We start from the raw sequence: 12,419 nt of genomic DNA, 5'->3' as shown, positions 1-12,419 counted from the left end.
GTTTCTCGACGGATTCACATCTGGAGGGCACATGGAACACGATTTCGGGACCCAAACGTTGTGAAAGGTGACCGATATCGAGGAGGATCCCTAATGGCGTGGGCAAGAATTATGTTGACCACTCTTCATGAAATTGTACGGGTGGATCAGCAAGATTTAACTGCTGTTAGGAGCCTTGAGGAGATCTTGGGATCTCAAGAGCGGTTGTTGGGAGGTGCTGTGGGCCCAGACTTCGTACTCATGGGCAATAATGCTCGACCTCATAGAGCACGGGTGGTTGATGTTTTTTTTTGAAAAGGAAGATGTTGCATACGTGGCGTGGCCTGCTCGCTTTCCCGACCTCAATACCACAGAGTATGTCTGGGATGCACTAGGGAGACGGGTTGCACACGTCAGCATCCACCAACCACTCACCAAGACTTGTGGGCAGCTCCGCAGGAAGAATGGGCATTACTGCCTCAACATGAGATTGATGACATCATTCACAGCATTGTTGTCAGGCCTGCATTGGTGCCAGAGGTCGTCACACCTCATGCTGAGCACATTAACCAGTTTGCGGAATTTGTGTGCCAATCCGTTTAGTTGGAAAAAAACGAAGAACATGTTTGTCTACAGATATGCATGTTGCAGTTGATTACGTTCTGTATTCTTTACAAAGTTTCTACTGTACTATCACCTTTTTATACCGTTTTGTGGCAAAATAAAAGCGGTCTTGCAAAATTTTCGTTTGTTGCTTTAATTTTGGACGCCGGTGTATGTTCATCCACAAAAATTTTCATGTTTTGCCCAATAACTGTCTGACAGATATGAAAGCAAGAGTTGAATCTAGCCTAAAATCTTTTTTTCTGGACGACTCCTGCTACACCATAGACGAGCTTTGATTTAAAAACTGGCTACTTGTTGCATGATTAGGACTGAAAAATAACACGTTCACTAATGTTAACACTAGTCGTGTTTATATATACCGTGGACTTGCTCATTCTACACAATTCGTCTAAAAGATCGGTCAGATCGTCTATGGAAGCTGAACTGAGTAACCTGTGAAGCAGTACGTGTCAACTAAAGTGAACGAAACAGAAGATTCGTTTCGCTGTACGTCGGTGTTGCTCTGCGACGCTCGGGCAGAAGCACGTACCCCCGCGCGGCGGTCTCGCAAACAGCAGTGCGAGAAGTGTAGAGCGTGGTGTGCGGTGTGTGGCGTGTAGTGTGTGTGGCGTGTAGCGGCGGCGGCCTCGACCCCGGGGTCGCGGCTGCCCGCCGCCAGCCGGCAGAGAGGCCGCCCCCCGCCCATTACCGGCTGCACACCCGTGATTGAAGCCCCGCTGCCACTCAATTTCCAATTCCTTTACGGTCGCTCCGCCCGTCCTACGACGTACTGCTAATAAATTACTTTGTTACTTTCGCGTGAGCGGTTCATTTAAAACGATGAAACAACAGCGTCGCTTTTTGTTATTGTCATTATTGTGTTACCATTGTGTCGAGTACTTTGCCCCGAGTTTTGCTCTTCGTGTTTCCGGCAGCGGCGAGCCGTAAGCGTGCGGCGCTGCGGTGATTTTCCTCTGTGGGGCGAAAGGCGTATCCGCGCACCTGAGGAGAGCGCTACACGAGCGTGCACGCTTCTGTCGAAACAACCGCCAAAGTTGTGGGGTCTACGGCTGGTCCCAATGCGGCCACCGACTTCTCGTGGATTTCAGCACAAATGACAACAATATTGTCTCATCACTCACTATTTTTAGAACCCTCCTAAAAACCGGAGTCGAGGTAGAAAGTCGCGCTACAAAACTGAGAAGTACTCTACTGTACTCCATACGAAGATTGTTCCAGTAATCGCGCAAAATAAAAAGGACCGTAATTCAAATATTCCGTGACGCTATCTCGCAGGCTGTGTCACCCACTCTGAACATTTACACAGAACAAAATGAGCGGGGCAGCTTCTGGTACTGCAGGCTAGTGTAGGGCCAGTCGGGTACCGAAACGAGTCCTCGAAATGCTTAAGAACTGACGTCGAGTATCCCAGTACCACATCCGAGAACAAGATCTCCCGTTTCACTCTCCGAATGTCAGATTACAAGGAGAATGTCACGACATTATTAGATTTTAGGTCAGTCTAGGTGTTTTTTTTATGTTTTCATCTTCCATGGGTCATATTTGTGACAACTCGCCACATGGAACATGTCAGTAGGTTCACAAATAAGACACATTCTGTCTGTAACAATGTGGCTAGTCATTGACATAATTTGACTTTTTATATTTAATCTGCAAGGAATCTGATAAATGTAAGCCTACTGCATATGTACTATCAACTCAGAAATTACTTTATGGAAATAGAAGGAGTTGTCAAGTGCAAATGATATTTTTTATTTCGTTATCTGCCTTCATCATTAATTCAGAAAAGACATGGTGGAATGTTTTTACGGTTGATTTATGGCTGTCTACTTTAGTCGTTTGTATGCAAGTGCAAGGTTAAGTTGTAGATGGCAGAGGTTATTTTTGTTTCTCGCATTGTATTTATGAATGATACTATTATTTTCAAACTGTGCCTGATTATTCAGAACAAAACTGAAAAGTGTATTGTGTGGCAGATGGTGGTATGCCGAGTTTTTTTAAACAGTTCGTTACTCGAAGTTGAAGGATGGACTTCAGATATCCTTACAGCACGTTTACGTTTATGTGGAATGGATACTTTGTAGCTTTGTGTGGAAAGAACTCAAGCAATTGTTGTTCACACAAAACTTCCAGTTTCTCGGATCTGTATACGTTGCCGTTACCTTACAGCTGGCCCTTACTACAGCAGTACAGGTTTGTTATACAGAAAATGTCGTACTGAAAGAGGCATTCACAGGAAACAGTAGAGGATCATGCGTACTTAATATTAGCATCAACAGTACGCCACTGATTTTCACTAAGAATACGTAAGAATTAATTTTAGAATCGGATCTAGATTTGATTCATTTACATAAAAGTGGACAAGGTCAACATTAAAAAAAGTCGACAAATTGCAGAGACGGATTCAAGACTGGAAATGATGGAAAAAGGTCCTATGAATATTTGATTGGCAATGCATCGCTGCCATGGTAGACGGCGCTGGCGAATGACAGTTACTCTGAGCATGTGTCGTGTGTCTCTTGTGCGTTGCAAGCTGTGTGACTGACGGAACGTACTGTAAGCAGCATAATGGTCCGATATTCATACCGGAAACAAGTCAAGGTGGTGTCTGTGTACGGCCAAGCAGATGGAAGCGGTCGAAAGGCAGCCCGACTATACCAAAACATATTAAAAAACTAGAAACCCGCCTCGATTGCGAAAAAAGCACCTAGTGTTAACCTAGGCTTCGGCGTAGATAACTACACCTTCTTCAGAACAACAATAAAACCCACAAGTGCCTAAGAATACCTTTGTCAATGATTAAAAGAACACCATAGCTGCACATTTATAAACGAAAAAAAGGAAAACACAAACAATACATATGTACAAAGCCAAAACCACTACTTAACTAAATGGTGTACGCTCCAGCTCACACCGGCCTATGTTCGATGGGCCATGACTCGCCATAAACCGTAGTTAAGTAGTGGTGGGTTTTATTGTTCTGAAGAAGGTGTAGTTGTCTACGCCGAAACCTAGGTTAACACTAGGTGCTTTTTTCGCAATCGAGGCTGGTTTCTAGTTTTTTAATATATTAACCAACGATTGCTGACGCGCTGCGATGCTGAAGGTTCTTATACCAAAACAAGTGCCGTCACAGGCAATAACTACATCACACAACATTTCGAGCCCTTTTTGGGCGTTTGTGTGATCATGGGTCCTTTCGGACAGACGAACTTGCAGAGAGGCGGCGGACTGTGTGTACACCAGATCTGGAGGAGCAGGTTGTACGGGATATTGGGACGAACACTAGTACAAGCTCCAGGCAAGTGGGCCGCCAACATAGTGCAAACCAAAGTACGATTATGTGTATCGTGCATGACAACCGCAACTATTTCTATCACCTGAAATCCCACGAATGCCACTTTGAATTTCGGTTGTGACGTGGATGCGGTGCAGCTGTGTACTGTGGTCCGGGACGGTTTGTTTTCGTTGGACACGCAACGTCCATTTCCAGCCACATGTTGGTAGGAAATTTTTTCCTTCATTTCCAGTTAGGAATCCGTCCCTGCATTTTGTAAACCTGTGTTTTGTGTAGAGGCAAAGCAGACAACATCTACGTTACGGTCGCAGGTACAGTAGATACGAGTCCGAGAAGCGAAAGTGTGCGAGTGCGGCCGGCTGCCCCTGGCGCCTCGGCAGCCGGCGGCTCTCGGTCGGCGGCACTCACCGGTGACGGGGTTGACGTGGAAGCTGGAGTTGGCGGGGATGAGGTGGTAGCGCACGGCGGCATTGGCGCCCAAGTCGGCGTCGGCGGCGCTCAGCTGGCCGACGTGCGCGCCGCGCGGCAGGTTCTCCTCCACGGAGAAGTCGTACGCGTCCTGCGAGAAGCGCGGCTCGTTGTCGTTGGCGTCCAGCACCGTCACCAGCACGCGCGCCGTCGCCGAGCTGGCCGGCGAGCCGTTGTCCGTCGCCGCCACCTGCGCACGCCACTCAGCTCCAGCCACTGTGCACCAGCCCAGCGCGGCGCCTGCCCTGCACTGGCCACCGGCGCTTTTCCCACACCCACACGAGTACATTTAGACCACCACTCTGTACCTCCTCGATACTGAGCCCACATTTCGGACCAGATCTGAGAGAGCCTCCCTTTATTCCTCTGTGCACGGGCTCCTCTCAGCTCCCTCCATATTCGAACTCTTGTATCGAGACCCTTTTTCTTAAGCTTCCCTAAGTCCATTATTCACCATGCAATCCCTCGCGTGGTTCCGTATCACCATCCATATCCACCAAACCTGCAGTTACACCACACGTACCCTCCAAAATTACACAATCCCACACATACTTCCACCCTTACTACTCGTATCCATGTTGCTGGCTGTCTGTGTTGGAATCACCAGGTATCACACTTGATTGTAATGCATGCCATATTAAGAAACATAAGTACATGGTATCAAAATCACCCTTTATTTCCTACATCTCAGATGCACAATGTTTATGGCGATCAATTACGCTACAACAAGATCATTATCAGGTCTCAAATAAAATTACGAGTGTAACTCCAAAAGAAATGCACACTATTTTCGTAAAAATACAGTTTTCGTTCTGCATGTGTGGAAGTTTTACAGTGTGTAGATACATCCTTCCCGCTTGTTTTCAAATTTAGTTCAACCTGTTCCCGTGAGTGGCGCCGTCACAGCATGTCTTCAAGATGGTTGCTACACTTGACGTTCGTCAGAAGCAACGTGCTGTCATAGAATTCCTGTGCTGTGAAAACGAGACAGTAGGAAACACTTGCAAGAGGTTCAAAAAGGTGTACCGAGATGCTGCTGTCGATCGCAGTACAGTTAGTCGGTGGGCAAGCAGGTTACGTGATGAAAGCGGGCACGGCAATATTGAGGATTGCCCTCGCAGCGGCAGGCCTCGTACTGCACACACTCCACAGAGTTAACGAGTTGTTGACTGCTGACAGACGCATCACAGTGAACGAACTGTCACGCTACGTTGGGACAGGGAAAGGAAGTGTTTGCAGAATGCTGAAAGTGTTCGCGTTAAAAAAGGTTTGTGCCAGGTGGGTTCCCACGATGTTGACAGTGGTTCACAAAGAAACAAGAAAATCGGTATGCAGCGAACTTTTGGAACAGTACGAGAATGGTGGAGATGAAGTTCTTGGAAGAATTGTGACAGGTGATGAAACATGGCTCCATCATTTTTCACCAGAGACGAAGAGGCAGTCAATGGAGTGGCAGCATGCAAATTACCCAAGAAAAAAAAATCCAAAACCACACCTTCTGCTAGAAAAATTAAGGCTACGGTGTTTTTCGATTCCGAAGGACTCTTTCTTGTGGACATCATGACAAGTGGAACCACCATAAATTCTGATGAATATGTGACGACATTGAAGAAACTTCAAGCTCGACTGAGTCGTGTTCGACCACATCGGCAAAAGCAGGATGTTTTGCTGTTGCACGACAATGCACGGCCACATGTCAGTCAAAAAACCATGGAGGCGATCACGAAACTCCGGGTCACAACACTGAAACATCCGCCTAACAGTCCTGACCTCGTTCCATGTGACTATCATCTCTTTGGGAAACTGAAAGACTCTCTTCGTGGAACAAGGTTTGAAGATGATGACTCCCTTGTGCACGCTGCCAAACAGTGGCTCCAACAGGTTGGTCCAGAATTTTACCGTGTGGGTATACAGGCGCTGGTTCCAAGATGGCGCAAGGCAGTTGAGAGGGATGGAAATAATGTGGAGAAATGAAAATATTGTTCCTAAAGGATGTATCTACACACTGTAAAACTTTCAAACATGCAGAATAAAAGACGGATTAAAAAAAATAGTGTGCATTTCTTTTGGAGTGACCCTCGAATACTATGGTCTGATTAAAATTACTTGATAGTTGACGTCTGTCACTTGCCACTACAGTGTTGCAGCCGGCTACCGCTCGGTTACAGGTGACACAGAAACACGACGAGTCAGTTCACAAATGCTGTCGATGTGTAACGCGGAACATTGTTGCTGGCGGCCACTGTGAGGTATGGCGAAAACGCGAGATGCTCTGTCGGCAGATGATTTTAAGTGACCAGTGACTGAACTGCCGTTGACGACGTTTATTGTAGCCCTGAATTTGAGCTCGTGTCCTGACCTATCCACAACCTCGTGATGTGCAATGTATCCGAGAAAACGGCGGCACAACTACAATCACGTCCGTTTTTTTCACTGAGGTTAAAGCTAACCTCTAGGAGTAAACTCAAGGGAGAAAAGTTTCATTTATACCCTTACACTGGCTACACGAACTGCCGCTTTGTAGACAAACTGGCAGATTCCAATTGAAAAGTGAATGATACGAAGAAAAATAAGGGCAATAAAAAAGTCAGTACGATAATGAAAATGACGTGACAAAGTATCAGAAATCAAAAAATGCATTGAAATCAATTATTTGTATGAAAATAATAGTGAAAGTGTTTTTATTAGCCTTGGAAATAAAAAATTATCGCTGTTCTTCACAAGGTTCGAACCCACAACATTTTACACAGCAAGTTAATGCGCTACCGACTACACTACGAGAGTAAGATGTTCAAGCGTTGCATTTGTGACTCATAGTCCAGTAACAACGATGAATTGCTGCCTTCAAAAATTTGGCTTCAACTAATGTCGTGCGAAACTTTTCTAATTTAAGCAGATCTCTCTGATTATAATAACTGTATACGTGATGCTGAGTCACGTCCTATGCGCGAGGATCTAGTAGTGTTCGGTTAGTGCTGCGTCTGAAACGCTTGTATGTTGTTAGCATCGTTGTGTGTGTTGTTTTATGGTTATCATGGGTGGTGAAATACTTAACTAAGGGTCAGATGCAGGATTCTGGATCCAAACACAACAAGAAAGAAAGCAGAATAACTCGAACTCACCAACTGTTTGGCGACGGCGAGCTGTTCGGGTGTGACTTTGAGCGCTCTGAAGCTCCAGTCCCTGAAGCGTCAACTACCAAGTAATTTTAATCAGACTATGTAGTAGCTACTTTACGTAAGCTCACAATACGTAGCGAATACTGAGTCTTGCTGTTCCCAACGCGCTTCCAGGACACTGGACATCCATAAATGGCGTTTTCGGTTTTATTAAGTGGCAACCGCAGTTGCGCAGAACTCTTCAAACGGATCTGCAGCTAGAAATTCAAATATAACACTTACCTATGTAGCTGTCTATACTGACTGTGGTCTCAGCTCTCTGAGACTGCAGATGTGTGTGCAAGTTGCGTTTGTGTGAGTGTGTGTGTGCGTATGTGTATGTGTGTCTACTGCTGACGAAAGCCTTAATTGCACAAGGCTTTAATTGTATGAATTTTTTTATTGTGCCTATCCCGTCTCAGCATCTCTACTATATGGTGAGTAGCAACTTCCCTTCTCTGGTATTGTTACATTCCATCCTGGATTTTCCATTGTTTGAGAATACAATTAATTAACTTAATTCGAAACCAGTAATCACTATAGACATTGTGGAACTGAGACGGCGGAAAATGAAGGATAATTTTAATATCACAAACCAGTTGCTACTCTTCCTCTCTTAGGTTAATACAGGTACATAAAAACATTTGTGATCAAAGTTAAGGAACAGTAGAGTGTTCAAATGTAAGTATTTTGAAACCTGAGAGAATGCGGCAAAATTTGATGCATGCATTGAGATTGGTGGCTGTCACGTTGGGCAGTGGGTATGAGTTTAAGTTTCCGCCATAATTTGTAATTTGTTTACGACGGTAAGAAATAAATATTGATTTGCGATCACTCAAATTACGCAAAGTGTACCTCTAACGCCATTTGTATAATTTTGAGCCTAAGGTTTTCGGACACTCTATGCACTGTGTTTCAAAGTATTTGCGAGAAACGTCTGCGGTTGATAGATCACGTCATGGGGAACAACTGTTCTCAGAGACAAGACGTTCACTGACGCTTCCTTTTCTAATTATTATGCCCCTAAGAGGCGACAGGACATAGGCACTCTGCGCCCTTTGTATGCAACGTGTGTTGGCTACCATCCAGTCATCTTCTCCGCGTGAAAGGCGGTACGCCGAGCAAAATCTAAGTTCTTGATTCGCTTCTAAACTAACTTTCTCGGCTTAGAGTCACTTATTCTTCCAGTTTCGTTGTTGAAAACGATTCTATCAGTTTACTGGTGTAGGCAGAACGCTGCACAGCTGGTTAGTAGTCCCTGCTGGTTCGCCGTCCCACGGCCGGCGAACATTTTGTCTGTAATAAGAGATGTCCCCCGTGACGCAGCCCTGGATCCGTGTCGCGAAGACTCTGAAACACCCTGTATAAGTGGTGTACATTAAGTCCGGGAACTCTTTGATTACGTATTGCACAAGAACCAAACACTGTACAGATGTCATCATATTGCATTTTGAAGAGGTTTTATTTTATTTTATTTTTTTTGTTTACAAATATTCGATATGCGAACCATGAGTGACCGGGAAGATGTCAATACAGTAATCGAATTCTTGCCACACCCGTCTCACCTAGGCATCGTCGACTGTGGCAGTCGCTTCCCGTATTCTCTCCCGGAGCTCTGCTACATCACGTGGTAGAGGCGGGGCATACACCAGATCTTTAATGTGTCCCCACAGAAAAAAGTCGCACGGAGTGAGATCTGGTGACCGGGAAGGCTATTTCATGAAACAGCTGTGCCCTTCTGTAGCACGGTCGATCCATCGATGCGGCAGCTCCGTGTTCAGGTACCCACGAACTTCACGACGAAAATGGGGTGGAGCCCCATCCTGCTGAAAGACGAACGGAGAGTCCGACTGCATTTGAGGCGTCAGCCATTGCGGCAACATGTCCAAGCAGGAATATTCAGTGACAGTGCTCTCGGTGAAGAAGAATGGCCTGTACAGTTTCCGACGTGATAAGGCACAAAAAATATTTACCTTTGGTGAATCACGCTCAAATCCAGTTTGCTATGCCAGTGGTAAATGGTCTTCCTTGTTGGTGGCTTCTTACCGTACTTGGTTCTAAACATTCGTTGAACAGCTGTAGCACACTTGTTTTTGTCGAACTCCAACACACACAGAAAGTTATCTCCGCATCTGAACTCGCCATGTCTGCGACTAGCGCAGACTATCGTCAAATTATCAAGTTACGATGTGGCGCTATGCATGAAAAAAAAAAAAAAACAATTTTTCAGGGTTTCTCTTCAAAATGAAATATATAGGATATCTGTGCAGTGTTTGGTTGTCGTGCAGTAAATAATTGAAAGTGTTCGCAGACTTTATGTACACCCTGTGTATATTGTCTGCCGTGCACGACAGTAATGGATGTGTACCGACAACCAGCTACAGCCGGCGGGTTCCATGTTTACGTGTACTGACCGTGAGCAGGTAGCGGTCGCGCGCCTCGCGGTCCAACGGAGCGCGCAGGTAGATCCAGCCGCTGTTGGGGAAGACGCCGAAGGGCGCGCCGTGGTCGGTGCCGTTGGTGAGCAGGCGGTACGTGAGCCGGGCGTTGTTGCCCGTGTCCAGGTCGACGGCCGTCACCTGCACCACCTGTACACAGGAACGTGACCGTGCTAAAGCGGGATAATCTGAGTGGTGCAACAGCAGTCCTGCAAGTCGAATCTCGGTCAGGTAAGGCTAGGGAAGTTTTCTGGAACCATTCTTGTTCTCCATACACGTCAACGATTCGCCAGATAGGGTGACAACCAGTCTGAGACCGCTTGCTGATGTCGGCGTTGTGTGTAGGAAAACATCGTAGTGTAATCAATGAATCCAGGACGACGTGTACGTAATTCCTACTTGGTGCTATGGTGGACAGTTTGCTTTAAATGTGAATAAATTTTACTGCAGATTTGTGAGAGAAACATTCACGTAACGCTGTGATAATGGAATGCTGCTTGACCTAGTCACGTAGATTAGGTATGAGAATGTTCCAGAGGAGGACGGAGAGAAAGAATGTTTAAGATTCATTGCACAATAAGCTCACGGAAGATAACATGTTGTAGCTCAGTTGGACAAGGATAAAGAAGGAAATTCTGTACTATTTTGTGAGAAAGCTGTCCCAGCATTGTCCCGAATTGGTTCAAAGTCAACGCAAGGAAACTGCGACGGCTACTATTTTTCCAACCTCCGATAGTTCGGAAAATCGAAACTACGGTGAAAATCAAAACTGTTTTATTTGCAACAGCTAGCTACACCTTCCAGCTACTTATCAGCAAAGGCGCCGCTCCGACTTAGAATATAGCCGTAGCATGATACTAAGTATCCAATAACCTCGTCATTGAAGGCCAGCCTCATGTGCTTTCTAACAATTCCCTACGCTGGTCTGCAGCTTGCTGTCTGTGCCAGAACGCTGTCCTCATAGCCAGCGGCTCACGTGAGCGAAGAGATCAAAATCAGAGGGAACAAAGTCCGAGATGTACGGCGGGTCATCAAACACTTCCCACCGAAAACGCTGCAGCAGCATCGCTGTTCCAGCTGCAGTGTGTGGCCGAGCACTGTCACGAAGAACGGCAATGCATGAAAGCTGGCGGAACCCTTCCTGAGCTTGTTCACAATCGACAGGAGAGACTATTTATTGTTCCAATCATCATTATGTCCTCACCGTACGCTCAGAACTGAAAAGTGTGACGTGATGCCATCGATGGGCATACTACAGACACTGCGCAGAACATCTGTGCAAGGCTTAGTTGGACTTTTACTGTGGTTCAAACTTCTCGACTGATCGGAGGTCGGAAAAAAAGAAAAGAAATAGCCCTCGTAAATCAGGGAAATCGGAGGAACATGTTTGAGTGTGGGATAAGCGAAATAGCCGGTTTAAGAGACAAAATTACAGCGTCCTCATCGAATAGTTTTAACTTGCGGGAGACAGCTGGGTGCAACAATTAATCACCTGTAATCGTGACTCGGAGTGTGGTGACAGTGTCGTAGACGTACCTGCGAGTTGACGGGCAGCGACTCGAGCACGGAGACGGCGTACTCGGCGCGCTCGAAGACGGGCGGGTTGTCGTTGACGTCCTGCACCTCGACGAGCACGCTCAGCGAGGCGGACAGCGGCGGCTCGCCCGAGTCGGTGGCCACGACCACGATGGCGTGCCGTGTCGCCGTCTCGTAGTCGAGGTGGCGCGCCAGCGTCAGGTGGCCGAGGCGCGGCTCGATGGCGAACAGCGGCTGCGCGTACGAGCCCGCCGCGCCCGCCCCCGCGCCCGCCCCCAGCGCCGCCCCCGCGAGGCGGTAGCGCACGGCGCCGTTGCGGCCCGTGTCGCGGTCCCTGGCGTGCGCCGCGTAAAGCGGCACGCCCAGCCCCAGGCTCTCCGGCACCGAGATGCGCACCGTACTCGAGTCGAACTCGGGCGCGTTGTCGTTCACGTCCTCGATCACGATGTTCACCTGCGGGCAGGCGGCCGTCCAACTTCTAGCCGAGGCTTACCACGCACAGCACACCTACCTATGTCAAATTACCTTGTGAGTTGAAGCCACTCGTATAAAACTCGAGCTTTCGATGACATTCCACAAGTACTTCGTCATCTCCTGACGAAGAACACAGTGGATATTTTCGAAAGCTCATGTTTCAATTCAGGTATGACGAGGCTTGAAGGCCGAGAGGATTTTCACGAGGATAGCGGCGCGACAGACTGCAAAACTACATTTACTTACCTGGCGTGAACATTGACAACACCTCCTCTGGAAGCTATGAGGGGTCATTTGGTTTATCTAAACTATTACTGAGTGTTGTTACAGTCGTTGCATCTATTCCTCCTCTTAGCACGCCAAATGTCGAGTACCTGTCCCTACCAGGAGGAAGTTAGCTGTCTACTATCTACGAATTCATTGACTACTTTATAGTCTCAG

At 46.9% G+C, this 12,419-nt stretch overlaps 1 protein-coding gene across 1 annotated transcript in view; it reads right to left on the bottom strand.

The window, feature by feature from the left end:
• LOC124620087 (protein dachsous) overlaps positions 1-12,419 on the bottom strand; it is a 327,560-nt gene that overhangs the window by 181,362 nt on the left and 133,779 nt on the right. The window contains exons 6-8 of the mRNA XM_047146756.1: positions 11,505-11,957; positions 9,945-10,118; positions 4,313-4,562 (exon numbers count right to left, since the gene is read on the bottom strand). Coding sequence (XP_047002712.1) covers positions 4,313-4,562; positions 9,945-10,118; positions 11,505-11,957 — 877 coding nt within the window. The remainder of the gene's footprint in view (positions 1-4,312; positions 4,563-9,944; positions 10,119-11,504; positions 11,958-12,419) is intronic.

Source organism: Schistocerca americana, chromosome 6, assembly GCF_021461395.2.
Source record: "Schistocerca americana isolate TAMUIC-IGC-003095 chromosome 6, iqSchAmer2.1, whole genome shotgun sequence".
In the NCBI taxonomy this organism is placed as follows: Eukaryota; Metazoa; Arthropoda; class Insecta; order Orthoptera; family Acrididae; genus Schistocerca; species Schistocerca americana.
Note: the sequence above shows the minus strand (reverse complement) of the source record. Positions and strands in the feature narration are given on the sequence as shown.